Here is a 23,938-nt window from a genome sequence, read left to right as displayed (position 1 = left end):
CGCGGGTACTACCAAACCACATTTTACCAATCGCATAAATCAAAACAAATACTGTGATTAACAATAAATTATAACCACCACTGGCACCAGGCTCAGCTGAAGAAGTAATAGGACTACGTGTATTTGGCGGGATGAAAAAAGCCACAGGGTCAGTGAAAGTTTATGAAGAATTTTCAAGAAATAATTATTTCAGACATATATTTACATTGTCAAGTAATCTTAAAATGTACCATTGTTGCTGTTTTATAAATAACAGTACACTACGGTAACAGCAATGCACAATATTAGATCTTTGTACGATCTGAGAAATATCTTTCTCTAGAGTTAGGGTTCGGGTTAGGTTTATAAATTACATGTCAAATGTACCAATTGAAGTTGTAACAACGGTGGATTGTGGCTAAAACTATTCTGAAGGGTTAGGGTTAAAATTGTGGGTATAAACACGGAAAGATATTTCTCAGATCGTTCAAAGATCTAGTATCGTGCAACAGGAATAAATCAGTCGCCATCTTTATTCGGCGGTTGATTGTATGTAAAAATGAAACGAGGATCATGTCAACCCCAGTAAGTCAGAAAACAAGATAAGAGCATAGAATGATTATAGCAGCCACATTAAAAATAAAACCGCACATTGACTAGTATGAAACAGTAGGGACCAGGTATATTATTTTGTAATTTTAATAATTGACAATTGTAATTATTTAAGATTTTTGTTTTAGTTAACTTTTTAACTATACAACATATGGTTAGGCAAAAATACTTCATGTTACACACAATGCCTTTTAAATAAAATAATAAAAATATATAATAAAACCCTAAGAAGAAACTAATGTAAATTTCAGTACGAGTTATCTTCCGGTTTTGTTCACAATATCATCCAGATTTTCCGGCATAGTTCCCCCCTTGTCAGTGATGCAGGACGGAGGGCCTGACAAGGACAGCTGTCTAGTCCTTCGGATGATATGAAAAACCGAGGTCCTGTGTATACATTGGAATGCACGTAAAAGATCCCTTGGCAGTTGGAATTCGATATAAGAGTAGGCGATAGTGCCGCTGCCCGGGCAACATTTCCCTCATAGCACACTGTATGGCGTATGCCCGTCTTCATTAGCCCAGTATAGGAGCAGAAGAGTAGGACGTTAAACCCCATTTCATTTCATTTTTGTTCACAATATTTGCTAATTTATGACTACTGACGGTACCTTACATTGGTGGTAACTATAACCTCTAGAGAGAGAGAAATGAAATGGGGTTCATAAGCCGTCTGCTCACACTGGGTTAATAAAGACAGGGTTCGTTTACATGCACGGCAATGACCACATTCGACACAAACTAGGTCATTTCGTGACTAACACATAGTTCAATTTTATTTCAATAATTTGCTTTCGCACAGCTGTCTTTAGCAGTTGGGGGAAACTAGAAGACCCGGAGAAAACCGACCAGATTGGTCAGACAACCCTACTCCTTGTCACGTACATACAAGCTGGAAATCAAAACCACGCCACTTGACTCAATGACTAAATTCATAGACCATCCAAACCCCCGAAACAGCAAGAGAATATTACAATACTCAATATTTTAAACCATTTTTATTTGTTTTTTCACATAAAGACTACAAATTTAACTGTATTTATTTTATGTTTCAATTATCTTGTTATGAAAGTTTCCCTATAATTCACCGTAAAAACCTTCATCATGATGTATTCAAAGAGTTAGCACCCAAGAATAATCAATTTATTCATATTAATTGTATATTAATTTTTATGTCTTTACACATCAAGACTACCAGTTTAACTGTATTAATTGTTATTTAAGGGAGAGAGAGAGAGAGAGAAATGGGGTTTAACAATTAACATCCACTCAACACAAACTAGGTCATTTCGGGACTAACATATGGTTTAATTTTATTTCAATAATTCGATTGCGCATAGGGGTCTGTAGCAGTGGGAGGAAACCAGAGGACCCGGAGAAAACCCACGAGGTTGGACAGGCGACCCTACTCCTTGTCACGTACAACCGAGGATTCGAATCCACGCCAGTTGACTCAATGACAGGCTTTATGATACAGCGCGCACGTGCTAACCATTCGGCCATCCAACCCCCCTGTTATTTAAGGAGCCAAATCTTTAATCCAATTTCATCCAGTCTTCGACATTGCAAACACGATTTATTGGTCAATTTAAATCAACATTGGTGTTGTTATCTTACTGTAAAAGGTGGGCTTCTGATATCCAATATTATAGACAAAATGAAAATTTTAATATTGGCACGCAAATCGTGTGCCAGAATGCCATGAGCACCAGTTGCATTAAGTAACTTGATGAACAAAGCTAAACATATTCCATGTACATGTAGGAGAATACTACCGGTGTAGACTAGAAAAACCAGATGCCACAGACTGTCATTCAATTCAGACTCTTCGGGTATTTCCCCAAACATAACTGATTATAAATTACAGTAACAAGGGTCATACCTCTGGCAGTAATTATCGGAAATCGCTGAAAATCAATAGGATTCTTCATCTCATGACCTTAAACACTGTGTATAAAAATTTAAAGTCAATCGGATATTAACTTTGACCTCTAGAGCGTCCACAAGATTTTTTGAAGTGATCAAGGGCCATAACTCTGGCAGTAATTACCGAAAATCGTTGAAAGTCAATAGGCTTCTTTGTCTCATGACCTTAAACACTGTGTATAAATTTAAAGTCAATCGGATATTAACTTTGACCTTTAGAGCGTCCACAAGATATTTTGAAGTGATCAAGAGCCATAACTCTGGCAGTAATTATCGAAAATCGCTGAAAATCAATAGGCTTCTTTGTCTCATGACCTTAAACACTGTGTATAAATTTAAAGTCAATCAGATATTAACTTTAGCCTATAGAGCGTTCACAAGCAATTGTGGACACCGGACCGACGGACGGGGCGACAACAATATACGACGACATTTCAATGTGGGCGTATAAAAACAGAAACAATTGAATCTAATTCAGTTTATGTACATTCATATTACATTATTATATGCGTTGCGACCCATTTGTATCCATTTCTACATATAGGTGCTAAAGAATAGCGATTTACCTCCTTTAATCAGAAATAGTTTCAATTAACTTGTAAATCAAGTGTCCTTATAATTCGCTTAGTGAAACCAAATGAAAAGAGAGAGGAATCCCAAACTAACATTAAACATACATTATACAAGAGCTAAATCTGCCTATTGCAGGTCTTTCTTTAGACCTGAAATGTTATCTAAAGTATTAATTAGATATTAATTAACTTATACAGACCATAATCAACTCACGATGGCATCGCTAGCCTGCGATATTTACTGGATTATGATCCCTTTTGCTGCTCGACTTCCATTTATAATTTAATCATGAAATGGATGATCAAGACTATGTTTTTATCGTACAGACTTTAGTAATGATGATCGAGGCTAGGCCAATATTTCAATCGCTTAATTCTCTGTTCATAGTGGATCAATTTGACTGAAATTTTCAGCAAATTGCCTTTACATTATCTAGTTTTTAACTATTATAGTGAGAACTGCCAGCTCTTTATCTAATCTCCCATAATGTATCTTTAATCAGGAGTCTGTATACTCGTAGTTATGATTAGGATAAATTATTTCCAATGAGTATTAGCATGTTGCACTAATTCTCGTTTCACAAAAAATCGCATCTCACATATGTCACATTTATGGGGTTTCATATTCGTATGTCTTAAAACATGTTTATGTAAAGATGAGATGCACCGAAACGATTTACTGCATATGTCACATTTGTGTGGTCTTAATCCGGTATGGATAAATGCATGAGCCGTTAAATTAGACACGTGTTTGAATCTTTTAAAGCATATATCACATTCGTAGGGACGTTCTTCTGAATGTACGCGTAGATGTCTTTTTAACTGAAAAAGCGTGCGAAAACAACAACCGCAAACATCGCATTTATGATTTTTTTCACCTGTATGAATAAGTCTATGTGTGATGATACCACCTAGTAGGTGAAAGTTCTTACCACATGTTTCACAAGTATGAACTTTTTTCCCTTTGTATAAAGTCAAATGCTTCTGAAAATCTTCATCGCATTTAAATATTTTCGTGCAAACGTCACATTTATAAGCATGAGTCTTTAAATGATGTCGTAAATTGGCATCTGTTGGAAAACAATTACCGCAAATATGACATTTGTAATTTTTGCGTCCCAGTACAAGACACGTTAAAACATGTGTCTGTAAAATTTCTGATGTTTCAAAAGAAGCCTCACAATATTCACACATAAAAATTTTATCATCACTATGAGCTTGCATGTGCTTTAATAATAGTTGTGTATTTTCAAATGACAGATTGCATATTCCGCAAACCAATGCATTATTGTCAGTTTGAAATCCTTCAAGTCCTGTAGACGTGTTTGAAACTTCTCCGCCTTGATTATCCAGTAAACTCAGTTCATAATTTGTGTTAGCTGATTCTGCATCCTCTGTTTCAACATCTTGTGGAAATTCTTCCTTAATGGATAGTACTGAACAATGATTACTTCCTTCACTAACTTCATCATCATTATCTGACAAAGGTTCAGCAAAGTCCACCATTTCTTCTTTGATTGTCGTGACAACAGAATTATTCGTTATCGGACCTCCTACATTATTACTGGAGAAAGACAAAGGTTGGTTGATGGTTGTTATTGGACTTGGATCTGTAATGTGCTGGTTCAGTGGAGTAATGGAACTTACATCTTGTCGGCCTGTCGGATATAAGTATGTCCTTGCTACTTTCATTTTATTTTCCCTCCTTTGTTTATGACTTCCAACTGCAGAACAACTCTGACCTGGTTTACTGGGGTTTTGCGGAGCATGGGAGGATACGAATAGCGTATTCGTTTGCTGATTTGCTGAGAGCTCTGATTGGTTTACATGGCAAGATTGAGGCAGCGATGTAATAACTTGTCCTGTCCGATACCGTAAACTTGACATACCATCATCATTAAACTGTGATCTGGTATTTATTTCCTCTGATCTTGATATCAATGGACCTGATGACGGGATCATTATAACTTGTCCCGTTTGTTTTGGTAGCAGCGAACGTTGGAAAACCTTTGTTCCAGATGAATTTTGACCAATAGTGATCTGGTTTGATGGAGCTTGAGAAGATAATGATACAAGTTTTTCTGGCGATTTCTGTGCTGTCTTGTCCAAATTATCTTGATTGATGGATGGCACCAATAACAATTTCCCATCAGATGTTCGGATAATGTTACACTGTATTAAACTATTCGAGCTAGAATTAGGTTTGGAAGTGGTCGACTGCGTTATAAATTGTCCTGTATGGTTTTGTGACGGTGTGGGTGTTATAATTTTTGTATCGGTGCAAGATGCATTCTGGTCCATGTCAGTTTCGTTCAGTGTGATCTGATAATCCATTGGCTCACCTTTAGTATTTTCTGAAATATTTTCCTCAACTTCGGAGTGCATAGCTTTTCCTTCTAGAATTTTCAGACTAAAGGTGGACCGAGGTGGTTTGGGCTGGACTGTCTGGTCTTGTAATGTTAGTTCTGTACTAAGACTGTCCATCTCTGAGGGCTGGCCTGACGGAGTAGTCTGACACCCTGGATTTGTATTATCGCTAGGATTAGCTGACGGCACTGGTACCGAATCTTCAGACTTTTTTTCGATGTGGTGAGCTAACAAACTAATCAAATCAGCTGCGGTCCGTCCTTTGGTTTGGTCACACAGATTCTGGGCAGGCCTAAATGAAATATTTCCTGTCTTTTGCTGGATGGTCAACGCACTGGGTGTTACTACCAGCTTTCCATCTTGCTTAACGACCCCCAGTGATTGAACCGTACTGTACATGGCCTTAACTTTTAGTCGTCTTTCTACTAAAACCATCTTAAACACCGTTAATTTTTCCTCAATTTTCAAATAGCTTTCGATATCTTTATAACAATCTGTACAGACACTGTTGTTTTTCAGCTCCTCTTTGGCAATCGTAGGATCAAGGGGTGCCATAACCTCCTTTATGTTATTTAACCGATGTTCTGTCAGATGGAGTCTGTATGCGTTGTTGATAACAGGTATGCTGTTCGACTCCTGCCTCAGGAACGAAAATCCACACAGAACACATAAATGGTTTGGTAAAAACAATTTCTCCTTAGTAGCCATCTTGTCAATCAATATCTCATAGCTCCTACATGTATGGAAATTTCAGTGATAATCCTTATGTAATGAATAAGATATAGGCCTTGATATGCCTTGATATTTAAGCAATAAGATGTAGACCTTGATATGTTTTTATTCTGAAAAAAAAAAACAAAATTAAAATAATTAAATCAGTAATACTTATGAATAATATAGGCTACATAACAGTACAGAAATTGTTTTGGTTTTGTTTGGCGTAACCTTAAACAGGCATCATGCAAGAGCTAAATCTACCTATTGCAGGTCTGAAATGTTATATAAACTATTGATTAGACATTACATGTAATTAACTTATCCAAACCATAATTAACTCTCGATGCCATCTGATGGGTCCGATTGTTAACAGATTTGAATAAGACCCGCAGTTCTACGGCTGTTGATGATTAACCATGAAAATGGTTAATAATCAAGACTTTGTTTATTATCATAACAACGATAACAATGAAAATCAAGGTTACAGTGTTATTGAAATGACACTTCCTCGGCTCAGGGTGAAGTACATGTAATTAGACTGCAATTTTCTGCATACTTCCTTTACATATAATCTATTTTTTAGCTACATGTATATAGCAAGAACTGTACGCTTTTTATCTAGATATTCCATAATACCCTTTTAATTTATCTAATTATGATATATAAATCAGTAATGAATAATGTAGGCCACATAACAGTATAGAAATTGTTTTGGTTTTGTTTGGTATAAGCTTAATATCTAATTAGGATGGACGTTAAGAAGTCAGACCTATTCCGTTTCAAAATGTCGGGCAAAATCAGCTTTAAACACTTCAATTTAAAAGAGATAATTTGTACCCGTGTCAGGTAGAAGAATTACATGTATATGCTTCATTGTGGCATAAATGTAATAAATGACAATAATCAATTGTTGGTTTGAAAAATAATTTAGTTTTGCTTATTGAAGTACAATGATGATAATGTGAATGTGAATCACATCACAGTTCTTCAAGAGAATAGAGAATGAAATGAAATGGGGTTTAACGTCCTACTGTTCTGCTCCGACTAGGCTAATGAAGATGGGCATACGCCATATAGTGTGCTATGAGTGAAATTTTGCCTGGACAACGGCACTACAACCTACTCTTATATCGAATTCCATCTGTCAAGGGATCTTTTACATGCACGCCATTGTGTAAGCGGGGCCTCGGTTTTCATACCATCCGAACGACTAGACAGCTATCCTTGTCAGGCCCTCCGTTATGCATCACTGACAAGGGGGAACGACGCCGGAAAATCTGGATGAACTTTGATTGTTCTTTCTCAGCCAATGGAATACTGAATAGAGAAGGAACTACATTTTATTTTTTGTACACTCACAGGGTCGAGAGATGAGGTTTGTTATCTACGGCTATTCATTAGCCCTGTTGGTGCTGGAAAGTAAGACGTTACTACCCATTTCAGTCATCAGTCATTACAAAACAAAACAAACAAAAAAAAAACCGTGCATGGGTCGCGGATGCGTGAAATGGTTAGCCTTCAAAAAAAAATATCCAAGTAGAGTCTAGACTAATTTACCCAGAACACAAATATTATAATCAACGTGTGTACAATTCCGGTATAAAATAAAACCATCTGCTAGATTTTGTAAAGCTGGGAATTAATCTGCATATTCTTACTTTTGTTTAACCAAAATGGGAGAGAATTTTTGTAGACGCCATTTTCATTTGGTTCGGGCGGAATGGTGTCACAACTGGGTGAATATAAGATTTGGACGAGGATCTTGTCTACCCGAGTAACTTTTTTAAAAACCCCCACACAAAACCACACATGGGTAGATGAATATATGAAGTTTATTATGGCCTAAAAATTAATGGAAACACCAAAAAAATGATATTCATCTCATTTAAAGTATCTATAAGTCTCTCTAACTCAATATCATCCAAAACCTTCGACAATGAAAACACGAATTATTTGTCAGTTTTAATCAACATTGGTGTTGTGATTTATCTTATCTGGAGAGCATGCACAATAAATACTATCGATGTAGACTGGAATAACCAGACGCTAGAGACTACCATTGGATTGAGACTTCTGGCGTATTTCGCCGAACATAACTGATTTGAAATTAGAGTAAAAATGGAAAAGATTGAATGTAAAAATGAGTTTATTTACACTCATATTACATTATTATATACGTTGAGACCCATTTGTGTCAATTTCTAGGTCCCAAATATTACCGATTTAGCTCCTTTAAATGTAATTTATGAAACAAACTTGTTTTTGTTTTTTTGTTTTTTTTCGCTTGATATTAAAGATGGGTATTTTGCCCGGGCAGCGGCACTATCGCCTACTCTTATATCGAATTCCAACTGCCAAGGGATCCTTTACGTGCATTCCAATGTATACAGGGGACCTCGGTTTTTCGTCTCATCCGAAGGACTAGACAGCTGTCCTTGTCAGGACCTACGTTCTGCACCATTGACAAGGGGGAAACCACGTCGGAAAATCCAGATGAACTTTCTCGGCCAATGCAGGGATCGAACACCCGACCTCCAGGCTAGCGAGCCAGCGTCTTAACCACCTAGCCACCATGGCTCCCTTTTACCATTGGTACACGAATCATGTACCATAATGCATTTCAGCGCAATTTGTAACAAGGGACTAGATTTTAATACTGAAGTTGTTAGTTTTTATGGACTGAGTTTATTTGCGTACAACATTCACACATAATATATATCTATTTCAGGGCCCTGTTTCACGAAATTTTAACTAAAGATAAAATCCAAATTTTAGTAGATACTTCAACTTTGATTGGCTAAGCACTAAAATCAATCTAATATTATCCAATCAAATTACTAAAATTTGGATTTTATCTTAGTTAAAATTTCGTGAAACAGGCCCCAGGTTGTTAGGTTGATTAGCTAAACTAACTGAGTATTTAAAACCCTACTTGGGGTAAGTTAGTTTAGAGTGTTAGTGTAAATATAGAGTATTTTAGTTAAAGTACCGGTACCATGTATATTATGTGTTGCAAATAGTTATTCACTTTGTAGCTGAGATTTATTTCTATGCTATAGTAATGATGTTAGTTAATGATCTTTGCATTTAGATATTGCCTTTTGTATTGTAAAACTATATATTGAATTGTATATTTGCAGGGTTTTTATTGCTTGCCTAGTTTATTTGAATTGAACCCGTTCTGGATTGTGTCTTACAACAACCCACAGATACCCGCTACAACATAATACAAAGAGACAAAATAAGGTATATCATGCGCCTTAAAATACAAGGTCCATAGCTATATCAAAAGATGCGCGTGCTTTTGTCATTCAAGGGAGACTAATCTGTTTCCAGCACCTTTAAATTGTTTTTTTTTTTAATTTTTTGACTGGTCTTTATAACAGTCCATTCAATTTATGGTGCTATTTATACAGCGAGGTCTGCTGTTTCAACTTTAATTTTTAATGAGGTTCCGTTTACATATTGGCGTGCACGTAAAAGATCCCTTAGCATTTGGAATTCGATATAAGAATAACCGTAGCGCCGCAGCCCTGGAACACTTTCACTTATGCACACTGTGTGGCGTTAATAAACTGGTCTTCATTAGCCCGGCCGCAGCAGAACATTAAGACGTTATCCCCATTCCGTGTACACATTGGCGTGCATGTAAAAGATCCCTTGGCATTTGGAAGTCGATATAAGAGTAGGCCGTAGCGCCGCAGCCTGGACACACTTTCACTAATAGCACACTGTGTGGCGTTAATAAACCTGTCTTCGTTATCCCAGTCGGAACAGAACAGTAAGACGTTAACCCCATTTCATTTAATTTCCCTACTGATTTCCACTGATGGCTTCCAGATTAAATTTCACAACCAGATTAATATTTCTATAATAATCAGAATCAATTTTAGCTGTCTTTGTTTTATTTCGTTAAATGAATTTAGGGAAAATAAAAAAAAAACAATCGAGAATTGCAACACGAGTGACCGGAGCGTTTGTCGCTGTTAGCATACTCAAGGCCAATACGCTAACCATTACTAGGAACCCTATTGACATAGTAACTTAAAGTTAAGCTTAAAATAAACTTTTTAGACTGGTGCCACGGCTGGTGTTTAAACCTTGATCATCTTTTTGCTGGAGGGATGGCGCCAGTTCTTAATTGCTATACCTTCCGGTTTAGCGAACTGGATCGAATGAAACTTAGTGAACAGAATCGAATGAAACTTGGCATATACCCGTTGTAAGGAATACATGTACCAGTCCCTTTTGATACCTTACTCGTAGGTCGCTTAGTTCTTGGTCGTGGCTATGTTCATGTTCGAGAATTAATCATAAGCTTTCCTACCCTTCCTGCACGTTTCTGCACCACCACCACCCTTTGTAACGAAGACCGACCGCCCGACCAAAATGAAGGACGTGGGGTGCGAATACACCCAACTACAATGAAGTAAAAATGAAACAACATAAGTTCTAGCTATACAACAATTGCTAAATTTATGCGATTCTAGACAGGCTAGACTCGAGCTGGTCAATCATTGTGTTCTACCACTTGTGGTGTGGGTAGGATTAGAATCCAGTTCTGTCAGTCCTCCTTTTCTTGAAAACTAAGCCACCTGTCCGGCCTTCGCGTCATGGGATCCCAGCCCGTCCTTGTTCTGTTTGAGGATCCTGTGACAGTCAGGGTATTCGACCCCCCAGCTGTTATTTGGGGCCTAGTCCGGGCCTCTAGAATGCCACAGTGATCATACTTGCGATTATTTGCCAATCTCTGTTTCTGTGTTTGAGCAACGTGATCTCCAGTTACCTCACATATTCACCAAAATGACGCTAGATAGAGGAATGGACAGAGGGACTGGGGAGACGGGCGTATGGACTCACCCGAGTTCAGCCGCTGCCTAGCGTGCCCCTCATCTGAATTCAGCACAGGATCTCGTGGTCTTAAACACCATAAATCAGACCCAGGTTTTTACCCGGTCTAAACAAACCAATATCAATACACAGGTTTTAAACACACAACATGTTGTCTCCACTGTGGACAGCCCCCGCCCCCACCCCACCCCTGCTCGAGGCTCGGAGATTGCAAGGGAGTAGCCTGAGGTATATCTTCATCTAAATTTGGCACTGAATATATCTTAGGATCTTCATCACCCAAGATCAATACCAGGGTTTTAAAAACACAACACACATGTTGTCTCCACCGTGGACACCCCCCTGCCCCCTCCCCCTTCTCGAGGCTCGAAGATTGCAAGGGAATAGTCTAGGGCATCGATCTCTCCATCGAACTTTGACACTGTATATATTCCAGCATCTAAACCACTCAAGATCAATACCTGGGGCCCGTTTCACGCAATTTTAACTAAGATAAAATCCAAATTTTAGTAATTTGATTGGATAATATTAGATTGATTTTAGTGCTTATCCAATCAAAATTGAAGTATCTACTAAAATTGGATTTTATCTTTCGTTAAGATTTCGAGAAACAGGGCCCAGGGTTTTAAACAGAACACGCATATCAAGAAATAGTTTTAAGTACAGAATCATACAATTTTACAAATCAACAAATGCACACTAGCGTATATGTCTACACATATAATAAGGACTTGTTTAAATTAAAGATGCAGTATGTAAGACCTAAATCTGCCTATTGAAGGTCTGTCCTTTGGTCTTGAATGTTATATAAATTATTAATTAGACATTTGTCTACACGCCAAGCCCATACTCAACTCTCAAGATCATAAGATGGTTGTGATTTTTAATGAAATGAAACACGATGGCCATTTAATAGTTTAATTTACAAATGGATAACCAAGACTATGTTTATTATCGTAACAATGGTAGCAATGAAAATCAGCTATTCTCATAAAAACTTCAAATATCGATAACTTTATTCCGAATAAAGTAATTTGACTAAACTTTTCAAAATATTCTCTTTTCATTATCTGTTTTTCAACTATAATAGTGAGAACTGTTAGCTCTTTATGTAAATCTTACATAATGCATCTTTAATAATATTGAAGCCCGGAACACTTATTTATTTTATGGACAATTTTAACTGAACTTAAATTAAGTCCATGATAGAGTATTGGAGATAGAGAAATGGGATTTAATGCTCGTTTGACACAAACTAGGTCATTTTGGGACTGACGTATGGTTCAATGTTATTTCAATAATTCGCTTGCACGTAGGGGTCTTTAGCAGTTGGAGGAAACTGGAGGACCTAGAAAAAGTCCACGAGATTTGGCAGGCGACCCTACTCCTTGTCACATACCAGCGGGGAATCAAAACCACTCCATTTGACTCAATGACAGACCTTCTGATCCAAAGCGCACGTGTTAACCATTCGGCCACCAATCCCCCAGGCATGCAGGATATATAAGTATAACATATTATACTTACAGTATAAATGAAATGAAATGGGGTTTAACGTCCTACTGTTCTGCTCCTAATCTGGGCTAATGAAGACGGACATACGCCATACAGTGTGCTATGGGGGAAATTTTTTCCCAGGCAGCGGCGCTACGGCCTACTCTTATATCGAATTCCAACTGCCAAAGGATCTTTTACGTGCACGCCAATGTGTACACGGGACCTCGGTTTTTCGTCTCATCCGAACGACTAGACAGCTGTCCTTGTCAGGCCCTCCATCCTGCATCACTGACGAGAGGAAACCACGGCGGAAAATCTGAAAGAACTTTCTCGGCCAATGCAGGGATCAAACACCCGACCTCCAGGCTAGCGAGCCAGCGTCTTACTCACTTAGCCACGTGATCCCCCATATTTACAGTATAAAGGAGATATTAAAATAAAATACAAACAAGATACTGAACTATCACTCAGATCAGTATAAAATATAATAATGTATAAAAACAATATTTAGAATTAGAATCTGATCTGTTACTTAAAGATGCATTATGTAAGATTTAAATAAAGAGCTGACAGTCCGCGCTATGTTCAAACCAGATAATGAAAAATGAATATATGGAAAATTTTCTTCAAATTACTGTATTCAGAGCGAACTTATGAGTGATTGAAAATTTGACTAGAAGTAACGCAGATTTTTCATTATCTCCAAATATCTCGACAATTACACCACAATATCTATATATACACCAAGCCTTAAATCAGTTTCAAACATTTATAGTCACTAATCATCCATAAATATTACACTGAAAGATGGTTCCGAATGTCGGCCATAACATCCTAGCACATGTGAGTAAAAAATAGGCTACGTGCCCTTGTTTTGAAAGTAGTCTCGCTTATCCAGTCTACCGACCATTCTATGTTTGATTAACAGGCCGGGATAATCCAGACTACTTTTTTACGAAACATAACAGAAAGCTGGACCAATAAATTGAATTTAGAAACACGCACGTTGGGCAACTCAACAATTGTTATAAGAACCTTGTAAAAGTAAAATGAAACTACTGCTAGTATCATGTTCTTGCCAAACGCAAGTATTTCATAGATATTATTTGTACTAAACCAAAAGATGCCACTCCTAATGGTACAGTTAATGATAAAGCAATTTAAAAAAATAAAACAAACGTAATTTCTAAAGCTGCTGTAATAGCCAATAAGCTAAATATTACTGGTATTCAGAATCGTCAACAATAGATATTTTACAGCTGTAATAGTTGATAGATGTGCATCCCCCCACCCTATATGTATTTTATCTATATCTAATTTATTTTATCTCTTTTTTATTTTATCTATCTTTTAAAATATTTTATCTCTTTTTTTATTTTATCTATCTTTTAAAATATTTTATCTGGTTTTTTTTTTAAATATCAGAGGTGCAGGGCAAGGGCAGCTGTCTAGTCGTTCAGATGGGACGAAAAACCGAGGTCCCGTGTACATATTGGCATGCACGTAAAAGATCCACAGGTAGTTATCACTGTAGGACGTTAAACCCCATTTGATTTCCGCTCATCTAAATCCTGCGCCGATTCCAAGGAATTTTCTCAGCAAACCCTGAGATTGAACCAACAACCCCGCCCTCGCCCCCACCGCGGTTACTTAGTCAGTGCCTTCCTCATACGGTATTATATTTTTTTTTATTCAGTCAACCCTGGTCAAAACCTTCTGATGACTTCAAAGACAAAGTCTGTGGAATATTTCCTTGTGATCTGTTAAAAGATGATATATTTGGAACGAGTTACTTCCCCTTGTTTGATGTCATCACAACAAGTTTGTGTATGGAAGTTGCTGCTCCAGATGTAGGCACGTACGGAACGATTGCCAAGAAAATATCCAAATATCTTAAAGTTGGTGGACATTTGGTTATTGTTGGTGTACTGGCCGAAAACTATTATTTTGTCGGGGAATATAAATTCTTTAACTTAGCTATTACAGAAGAGGAAGTGAAATCATGTTGGGAAGGTGCTGGGTTTTCAATACACAGCTGGAATCTTATGAAACGACCAGACCCAAGTCAATACTCTGATTTTGGTGGCGCTTTTGTTATGCATTGTTTTAAGGAATTTTAATTGGTAAGCATCAATCTGATTAAATCACAGATCCTATTTTGTTTCGTTTTTTTATACATGTAGTTCAAAATTTCTTGTCTTTACTACACTAAGATCTGGAAGTTGTGTTATATTACCAGCGTTCTGGTTTCGATTCCCCGGTTGTACGTGACAAGGTGTAAGGTCGCCTGTCCAACCTCTGGTTTCCCCCCACTGCTAAAGACCCCTATGCCCAAGCGAATTATTGAAATAAAATTGAACCATATGTTAGTCCCGGAATGACCTGGTTTGTGTTGAGTGGAGGTTAAGCCTCATTTCTCTCTCTCTTCCTCCTCCAGAATACCCACAAGAATATTAATTAATATATTATGTTTTTATTGAATAAGAATTAAAATATAAACACATAATTTTAAAAACTTTTATATATCATGCTAGATCTACATAAAATATTTATATCGGTAATATAATAAATTTTATATACAATATATACATACAGTTTATTTATTTGTTTAGTTTTAAAATTCTTACTTGAATTCTTACATCATTTCAAGCTATTTATTCACTGCACATGAAACATTGTTATATTTACAAATTGAAATAAATGTTTGCATGTAAATTCTCAAGACAAAACAAACATTAAAACAGTTTAATAACATTAATAGGTCCCAATTGAAAAAAAAGTAATTTAATAATATTGTATAGAGCGGCAATACTATAGACTGGAAAACAACCCGAAAACACCGGAAAACAACCCGAAAACACCATTTTATACTGAATACCGGAAAACGCTGGAAAAACACTAAATACCGGAAAACACACTAAAAACACTGGAAAATATCCTAAATAGGTAACCCGGAGACTGGCACCCTAAATAGATAACCGGGGGCCTGGTCCTCTGTGTGCCTGGGTTAGGGTTAGGGTTAGTTTCCGGTTTATAGTATAGCCCTTCTCCGGGTTACCTATTTAGGGTGGTTTCCGGTATTTAGTGTGTTTTCCGGTATTTAGTGTTTTTCCTGTGTTTTCCGGTATTCAGTATAACATGGTGTTTTCCGGTTGTTTTCCAGTATATTGTATAGCCTGTATAGAGTAATAAACCAATTTTGCTATTTCAAAAATTTTCTTATCAGACATTTTTACCAAAAGTTAAGAGGCATAACTCTTATTGTTATTTAAGCAGGCGGTTTCAGATCACAATTAAAATTCATGTGTCAACAAAATATTCAAATTCGTATGTAGTAAACTATATACATACTTAACGTAAAATCAGTAGAGGTTTTCATAAACATGTGTTCTAGTTCTTTAAGTAATTTAATATTCCTATCAACTGCCAAGTTCAGGGCAGAAGTTATTCACAATTCAATATCTTTTGTTGAAGATAAAATACTAGTAGGCCTAGCTACTGATAAGCAATTAAAATATTTTCAAAGCCTTTGAAAAGATTTAGAAAAATTTTCTGTACAGCAAATTTTGATTGGTAGGTTAATTTACAGACGACCAATCATAAGCTGTGCATTTCTGATTGTGTACCCTAAAGAAATGTTTGAATAATTTTAATTTAAAAAATGTTTGAATAATATATTTATTTAAAAAAAAAATCTTTGTATAATTTTAATTAAAAGAATATTTGAACAATTGTAATTAGGCAGATTTTGATTGGTAGGTCAATCTACTAATGACCAATCATAATCTGCGTATTTCTGATTGTGTACCCTAAATAAATCTTTAAATTATTTTAATTAGACTGTAAGAGTATAAACATAGTAATTAAGGTGATTATTTGGTATTGTAAAACATCTAATAAATAATAATTGGATTAAATATTGCACAAATATCAAAAAGAGAAAATAATCATCACAAGAGACATTGTAGGGTTTTTTATATACAGGGTGTCTCCACAAAAATATGTCCCCAGACACCTGTTCAACGGTAGGTGGGTATGTGGGGGTGGGGGTGGAGGCATTCATTGAGATAGCGTCAAACAAACAAATGTGGGAATCATTCCGGACATTTTGGCTTCACTCCACGCTAATACTACATGCACCTGAATGAGCAGAAATATTGTCCCAAGAACTTCTCACTTTATATAATTCTCGGGTTTATACTCCCAGACCACACGCCAAATATGATGTCTTCATCTTGGACCCTATATTTCCCAGGTCTTTAGATTCCTTATAAAAATCCCTGCATCAGCCCCATCTTATATGTGACATAATTATTTTTGGGGGATACCCTATATGTATAATTACACAGCAGATATACAATATATATTTATACAACATACAATGTTAACAGAATATAGGTCCAATATATATAGAAATTAAAACCAAATTCAGAAGATACGGGGGGAAGACAGGTGAATAAACTAATACATTGTGTTTTTAGTTTAAAAAATGCCATGGGTATATGCCTTCGTGGTCCCAGTTTTTGCCTTGGTTTCTTAATCATATTTAGAGCTTTAATTATGATAGTTCAAAAGAATAGTCCTGTTTTTGCACAGTGTATCCCCTCAAACTATTCCCAAACTTAAACAGTACTTGCATTTAATAATTGTGATTGATTAATTGGTTTGAATACTAGTATACTGGGCCCTTTTCAAGAATTATTTCAAATTATAAGAATACAGGCTTTTCCATTGGCCTAGCCCTAGAGCTAAAACTTGAGTTTATTTTTCAGTTTTCAGCGAATGAAGCAACAGTAATCTTACTTTAAGGTTTTATGAATAGGGCTCTTGGTATTGGTTATACTCATTTTCATTTAAATAAAACTGGCCTCAAATCCTTCTCGATTAACAGTTCTACTGTTAACCCTACTATATTCCACTATAAATAAAATGCAATCTGATTAAAATACAAATCTAGAATTTGTTTCATTTATTTATACTTTCGATGGCCTCCACAGAAGCAAAACAAAATTTTGGACTATAAAAAACGAAACGAAATAGATTGAAATAAATGCTAAATTCTCTCAAGCATATAATTAGGTCATTTATTTGACTCTTGACTCACTAAAATTATTTCTTAACTATTATTTCTAATGAACAGGAAAAATTAAATTAAAAATTCAAATTGCCTAAAACTTTGACATTTTAAATGACCTGGAAAAATCAAATAATACAATCAAATTGCCAAAAGTATGACATTTTTAATGAATAGAAGACATCAAATCACAAACTCAAATTGCCAAATGTATGTCATTTTTAGTGAATAGAAGAATCAAATCATAAACTCAAATTATCTAAAGGTATGACATTTCAAATGAACAAGAAAAATCAAATAATACACTTAAATATTTCTTAAAATTCCAACCCTCATTGATTTTCATGAAAGATCTTTTTCAAATACAAAACAATTTGATTAAAACACAGATCTTATTTCGTTTCTTTTTTTTTTATAGTTCAAAATTTCTTTTTTTACTTGTCTTGACTACACTAGGACCTTGAAGAGTTGTTATATAACCTGCGTTCTGATTGTTGTGAGGGATCAGCCAATGAAACGGTCTGTTACGACGAAATCTTGGTGTGTTGTGCACGGAACTGTGGGTAAACCATTAGAAACATCAATGCTGATTGATTAATCAATGTCTGACGTCATAGGGTCAAGAGCCGCTCGTATAAACCCTGACGCGACCTTCCACTACAACTGGTCAGATCTTCATGTAGTAGAGGCCATCGAAAGCATAAAAAAACGAAACAAAATATAGATTTGTATTTTAATCAGATGGAATACAAAATAGCACATAATATGATGCAGAGTTTTTGGGGGTTTTCTTTAAAAAAAAACAACATAAATCAAAATGCAACAAAGTAGGTAATGCTCAGAATATACAATGTATATCAAATCTTACGAAGAGATCGTAAATTACAATAAGCAAAGAAAAAAAGACAGGAATACAGAGTTAAGAAAAGAAGCCTAGTTAATGCTGAGAACTTGTATTAAATCTTAGAAAGAGATCGGAAAATACAATAAGGAAAGGAAAGAAAAGGGGGCAGGAATAAGGAGTGATGGAAAGAAAGATTTGAAAGAAATGAAAGAAGAGGGTAAAGCAGGAGATTATATTTCATAATTAATCATATTGAGAATTAGCATTGATTATATATCTTTAAGGTGGCTGGATGTCAACATTACATCTCTCTGCTAAACAGGCTCTTAGAACTCAACTCGCTGATAACCATGCTCTTAGAACTCAACTCTTTGATAAATGAGCTCGTCCAACTCAACTAGCTGATAAACATGCTCTTAGAACTCATCTCGTTGATAAACATGCTCTTCCAACTCAACTCACTGATAAACAAGCTCTTCCAACGCAACTAGCTGATAAACATGCTCTTCCAACTCAACTCGTTGATAAACATGCTCTTCCAACTTAACTAGCTGATAAACATGCTCTTAGAACTCAACTCGCTGATAAACGAGCCCGTCCAACTTAACTAGCTGATAAACAGGCTCTTAGAACTCAACTTGTTGATAAACGAGCTCATCCAACTCAACTCGCTGATAAACATGCTCTTTGAACTCAACTCGTTGATAAACATGCTCTTCCAACTCAACTCGCTGATAAACGAGCTCTTCCAACTCAACTCGCTGATAAACATGCTCTTAGAACTCAACTCACTGATAACCATGCTCTTAGAACTTAACTCGTTGATAAACGAGCTCTTCCAACTCAACTCGCTGATAAACGAGCTCTTCCAACTCAACTCACTGATAAACATGTTTTTCCTACTCAACTCAAATTCTCTGATAACAAATGTCAACAAACATCCTCTTACAAATCAACTCAATAACTGTTTAAAGGGTGTGTGGCTCTATTCTTTGTGACCCCAAAATAGATGAAAACCTAAAACATTCTACTGATGTCGTCTTAAAGGGCGTACAGTTTTATTCTTTAGAACATTAATATAGACGATAATGTGTATGAAAGCACATATTAATGTAATATGAATTATTATTTTGTTGTTTCTGAATTGGGCAGTACTTCCGTTTGGTCTTGTAGGATATGTTTTTATTTCTAAATTACAAATGGCACCCGGAACCATAGAATACACCACAAATGTACTGATTATTAGGATCCCATATTTTTATGGCAAGATAATTAATATTGATTGAAATGGACCAATATTGAATTCTAATCCATGTATTTTAATTTCGAATATTATAGATATAAGATATTAGGATTCTATAGTTTCACGACAAGATAACAACATCAAAACTGATTGAAATTGACCAATATTGAATTCTAATCCATGTTTTTTAATTTCGAATATTATGGATAATATTGAATTAGAGGTTAAGCTCCTTTAAAACTGGCATCATGTTAAAGGTTATAGTGTGTCAGATCATAACCATTTGTTACATTGAGTTGTAAGGATGACAAACTGCCACCTTTAAACTTATTAAAATAATATATTTTATACATATCACAATACATAGATAGACATTAAAAATAACAATATAATATAGTCATTTGTAAAAGTTTAAAACCACCGAGCATTGGTTTTTGGCAGGGGTGGTGGGGGTGTCATACATTGTATTGCGTCAGTTAAGATCAAGCAACAGAAGTGATTGCATCAGACGAACAAGGTATTATGTATACGCTCATTCTACACAATGTACACTGACAACAATCTACTCTGCTTTGAGAATAGATCTCTGCTCTAAATGGCCGCCATATCCAACAATTATTATACTGTTTTGTAATGCGGACCTACTCCGATTCACATCTGAAATGAAATGAAATGGGGTTTAACGTCCTGGGCTAATGAAGACGGGCATACGCCATACAGTGTGCTATGAGGGAAATTTTGCCCGGACAGCGGCACTACGGCCTACTCTTATATCGAATTCCAACTGCCAAGGGATCTTTTACGTGCACGCCAATGTGTACACGGGACCTCGGTTTTTCGTCCCATCCGAACGACTAGACAGCTTTCCTTGTCAGCCCCTCCGTCCTGCATCACTGACAAGGGAGAACCACGCCGGAAAATCTGGATGAACTTTCTCGGCCAATGCAGGGATCGAACACCCGACCTCCAGGCTAGCGAGCTAGCGTCTTACCCACTTAGCCACGTGATCCCCCCGATTCACATCTGTTATATAAAAAATTCTAATTAAAACTTTTCAATTTTATTAAAGGAAAGCAGAATATATACTTCTCAAAATTCTCAAATTATACTTAAGAGTTTTTGACTAAAATCGCTGATATAGGACTTAAAATGTCGGTTATCTAGCTTAGTGTCTGTTCTCAAGCGGAGCTAATTGTAGACAAACAGCATACGTTTAGTATGAAATGCGATTTCAGGCCCATAGTGTGTTTCACTTGCTTATTGTTTTTCTGTGAGCAAGACGATTTTTTCAAAATTTAAGCAATCAAAAAAATGAGCAAAAAACTGACGAAATAGGGGAAAAACCCCAATAAAAAACCTTGTTGGTGATATTAAAACTTTCGCAAATGACTAAGTTAACATAATAAGATTTGAACATATATCACAAACTAATTATGACTATGTAATTAAAAATATATAGGTAAAATTACCATAGGCCAAACCAATCTAATATTTAGTTTATTGAGGTCTTATTTAATTAATAACCCACTGGTTCTTGTCTATGAGGTTTTGTTAAAAACTTTTGAACAGCACAACAAAGTACTTTGGGTTTTTAAATTCATCTCCCCCCAACATCCCCCATCCCACCCTCCTCCAAATAAAATGCAAAATTTTAACAGGTGCTCCCAAAGAACGGGAAATCGAATTGGTGGCCTTAAATAACATTTTATATATATACATATGTACAATGATGTTATACCCTTCTCTATCCATTCTCAAAACATCCAACGTCACTCAAGTACTCTGGGTTCAATAACAACAAAATCATTTGTTTTTGGTAATTTGTTTGACAATCTATCAACTAGTCAAACTGATCTGCAGTTAATATTTGTTTACAGTTTGTCAATTCCAATGTCTTAGTTAAAGACATGTTTATCCAGACACTTGTTGATTGCTAGTCAAGATCAAGATGCATGTATCCAACTCCACATGATAACCGGATGTTGGTATTCCCTTGAAAACATATCACAGTGGTTCTGATAGTTGCTTGGGAATAGTTTAAAGGCCTTTCACACAGAAATAAGCATTTAAAGTAATTCGGATCTGTCAAAAAGTTCTCGGAACTTTATCCACAATAAATGATTTTGTTGGCATTATCCCAGAGGTTGAATGTTTTTTTGATGATATTATATATCAACTACTTCAAACCTCTTGACTTTATCTTAGAACCATATCCACAATCACAACAAAGTTCTCAGAACTTTATTCACAATAAATGATTTTGTTGGTATTATCCCAGAGGTTGAATGTTTTTTTGATGATATTATATATCAACTACTTCAAACTTCTCAACTTTATCTTAGAACCATATCCACAATCACAACAAACTTCTTACCCCTTAACGAGCTAGGATTCATCCATCAAAAATTCAATCATTGCAATTATTCATCTTTTGACAGAAAGAATATTTCTAGCCCTTTCCTTAAAAGCTAACTTTAAATCAAAGAAATCAATCTTTTCATGTATTATTCTCCTCGATAAATTTCCGTCACATATTAAATAGCTTTGAATTAAGTGTAAAATTTTCTTAATAAATAAACCGTCTTCATTAGCCCAGTTCGAAGCAGAACAGTAGGACGTTAAACCCCATTTCATTTCATTTCATTTCTTAATAAATAAACAAATGGAATGACGGCAAACTGAGCACAAAAAATTTTATACCTAGATCAAAAATCCAGTTATTTTGATAGTTTTCTTCAAATAGCAATTTTATCATAAAGTCTGTCATTGAGTCGACTGGTGTGGTTTCGAATCCCCGGTTGTACATGACAAGGCGTAGGGTCGCCTGTCCAACCTCGTGAGTTTTCTCTGGGTCCTCCGGTTTCCTCCCACTGCTAAAGATTCCCTATGCGCAAGCGAATTAGTGAAATAAAATTAAACCATATGTTAGTCCCGAAATGACCTAGTTTGTGTCGAGTGGACTTAATCTCTCTCTCTCTCTCTCTCTCAAATAGCAATTTATCCCAATGCCTCTCTCAAATAGCAATTTATCCCAATGCAGTTTTTTTTGGATTTCAGTTTTCATTTTAATTCAGAAGAAACATTCCTGGAATCAAAGTAAAACCTAATTGACCTTTCTATATATATAGAGAGAGAAATGAGGTTTAACATCCACTCGACACAAACTAGGTCATTTCGGGACTAACATATGGTTCAATTTTATTTCAACAGCGGGATTTAACAGGAGGACCCAGAGAAAACCCACGAGGTTGGACAGGCGACTCTACTCCTTGTCACGTACAACTTATGAGTGATTGAAAATTTGACTAGAAGTAACGCAGATTTTTCATTATCGTAGCAATTATATTCAACATACGATTATCCATTTTATCGATAAATGTTTAAATTTCGCGGATATTCTAATTCAATTAAATTGGGGTCGTGCGATGATCTAGAGAGTGGATTATAGGTTTGCCATATGAATTACTGTCTAAATAATAGTTTATTTAATAAAGGCCGGCAATGGGCCGATTTTGCTCATACATAATGCATCTTTAAACTCTAATTTAATATAAAAGAGATATTATTAATATAATAAAATATCAATTAGAATCTAACCTCTAACTTAATATAAAAGAGATATCATTAATATAATATAAAACCCCATTTCAAATTAGAATCTCAACTCTCACTTAATATAAAAGAGATATCATTAATATAATGTAAAACCCAATTTGCAATTATTAGAATCTAAACTCTCACTTAACATAAAAGAGATATCATTAATATAATATAAAAACAATTTACAATTAGAATTTAAACTCTTCACTTAATATAAAAGAGATATCATTAATATAATATAAAACCCAATTTGCAATTATTAGAATATAAACTCTCACTTAATATAGAAGATATATCATTAATATAAAATACAACCCCATTTACAATTAGAATCTAACCTCTAACTTAATATAAAAGAGATATCATTAATATAATATAAAACCCCATTTTAAATTAGAATCTCAACTCTCACTTAATATAAAAGAGATATCATTAATATAATGTAAAACCCAATTTGCAATTAGAATCTAAACTCTCACTTAATATAGAAGATATATCATTAATATAAAATACAACCCCATTTACAATTAGAATCTAACCTCTAACTTAATATAAAAGAGATATCATTAATATAATATAAAACCCCATTTTAAATTAGAATCTCAACTCTCACTTAATATAAAAGAGATATCATTAATATAATGTAAAACCCAATT

At 35.4% G+C, this 23,938-nt stretch overlaps 1 protein-coding gene and 1 long non-coding RNA gene across 2 annotated transcripts; one reads left to right on the top strand and one right to left on the bottom strand.

Moving 5' to 3' along the window:
- Positions 1-1,192: 1,192 nt before the first annotated feature.
- Positions 1,193-7,890, bottom strand: LOC126816157 (uncharacterized). The gene is made up of 2 exons (XM_050542390.2): positions 7,832-7,890; positions 1,193-6,298 (listed from the first exon to the last, which is right to left on the bottom strand). Exon 2 carries the CDS (start codon positions 6,162-6,164, stop codon positions 3,627-3,629), a length of 2,538 nt encoding a protein of 845 aa, XP_050398347.1. The 5' UTR covers positions 6,165-6,298; positions 7,832-7,890; the 3' UTR covers positions 1,193-3,626.
- On the top strand, positions 7,398-14,264 carry LOC126816253 (uncharacterized). The gene is made up of 3 exons (XR_007678288.1): positions 7,398-7,592; positions 9,314-9,419; positions 14,218-14,264. It is a non-coding gene; the product is annotated as an uncharacterized LOC126816253 (long non-coding RNA).
- Positions 14,265-23,938: the final 9,674 nt, after the last annotated feature.

This window comes from Patella vulgata, chromosome 3 (assembly GCF_932274485.2).
Source record: "Patella vulgata chromosome 3, xgPatVulg1.2, whole genome shotgun sequence".
Classification (NCBI taxonomy): Eukaryota; Metazoa; Mollusca; class Gastropoda; family Patellidae; genus Patella; species Patella vulgata.
This window is presented reverse-complemented; position numbering and strand designations above follow the sequence as displayed.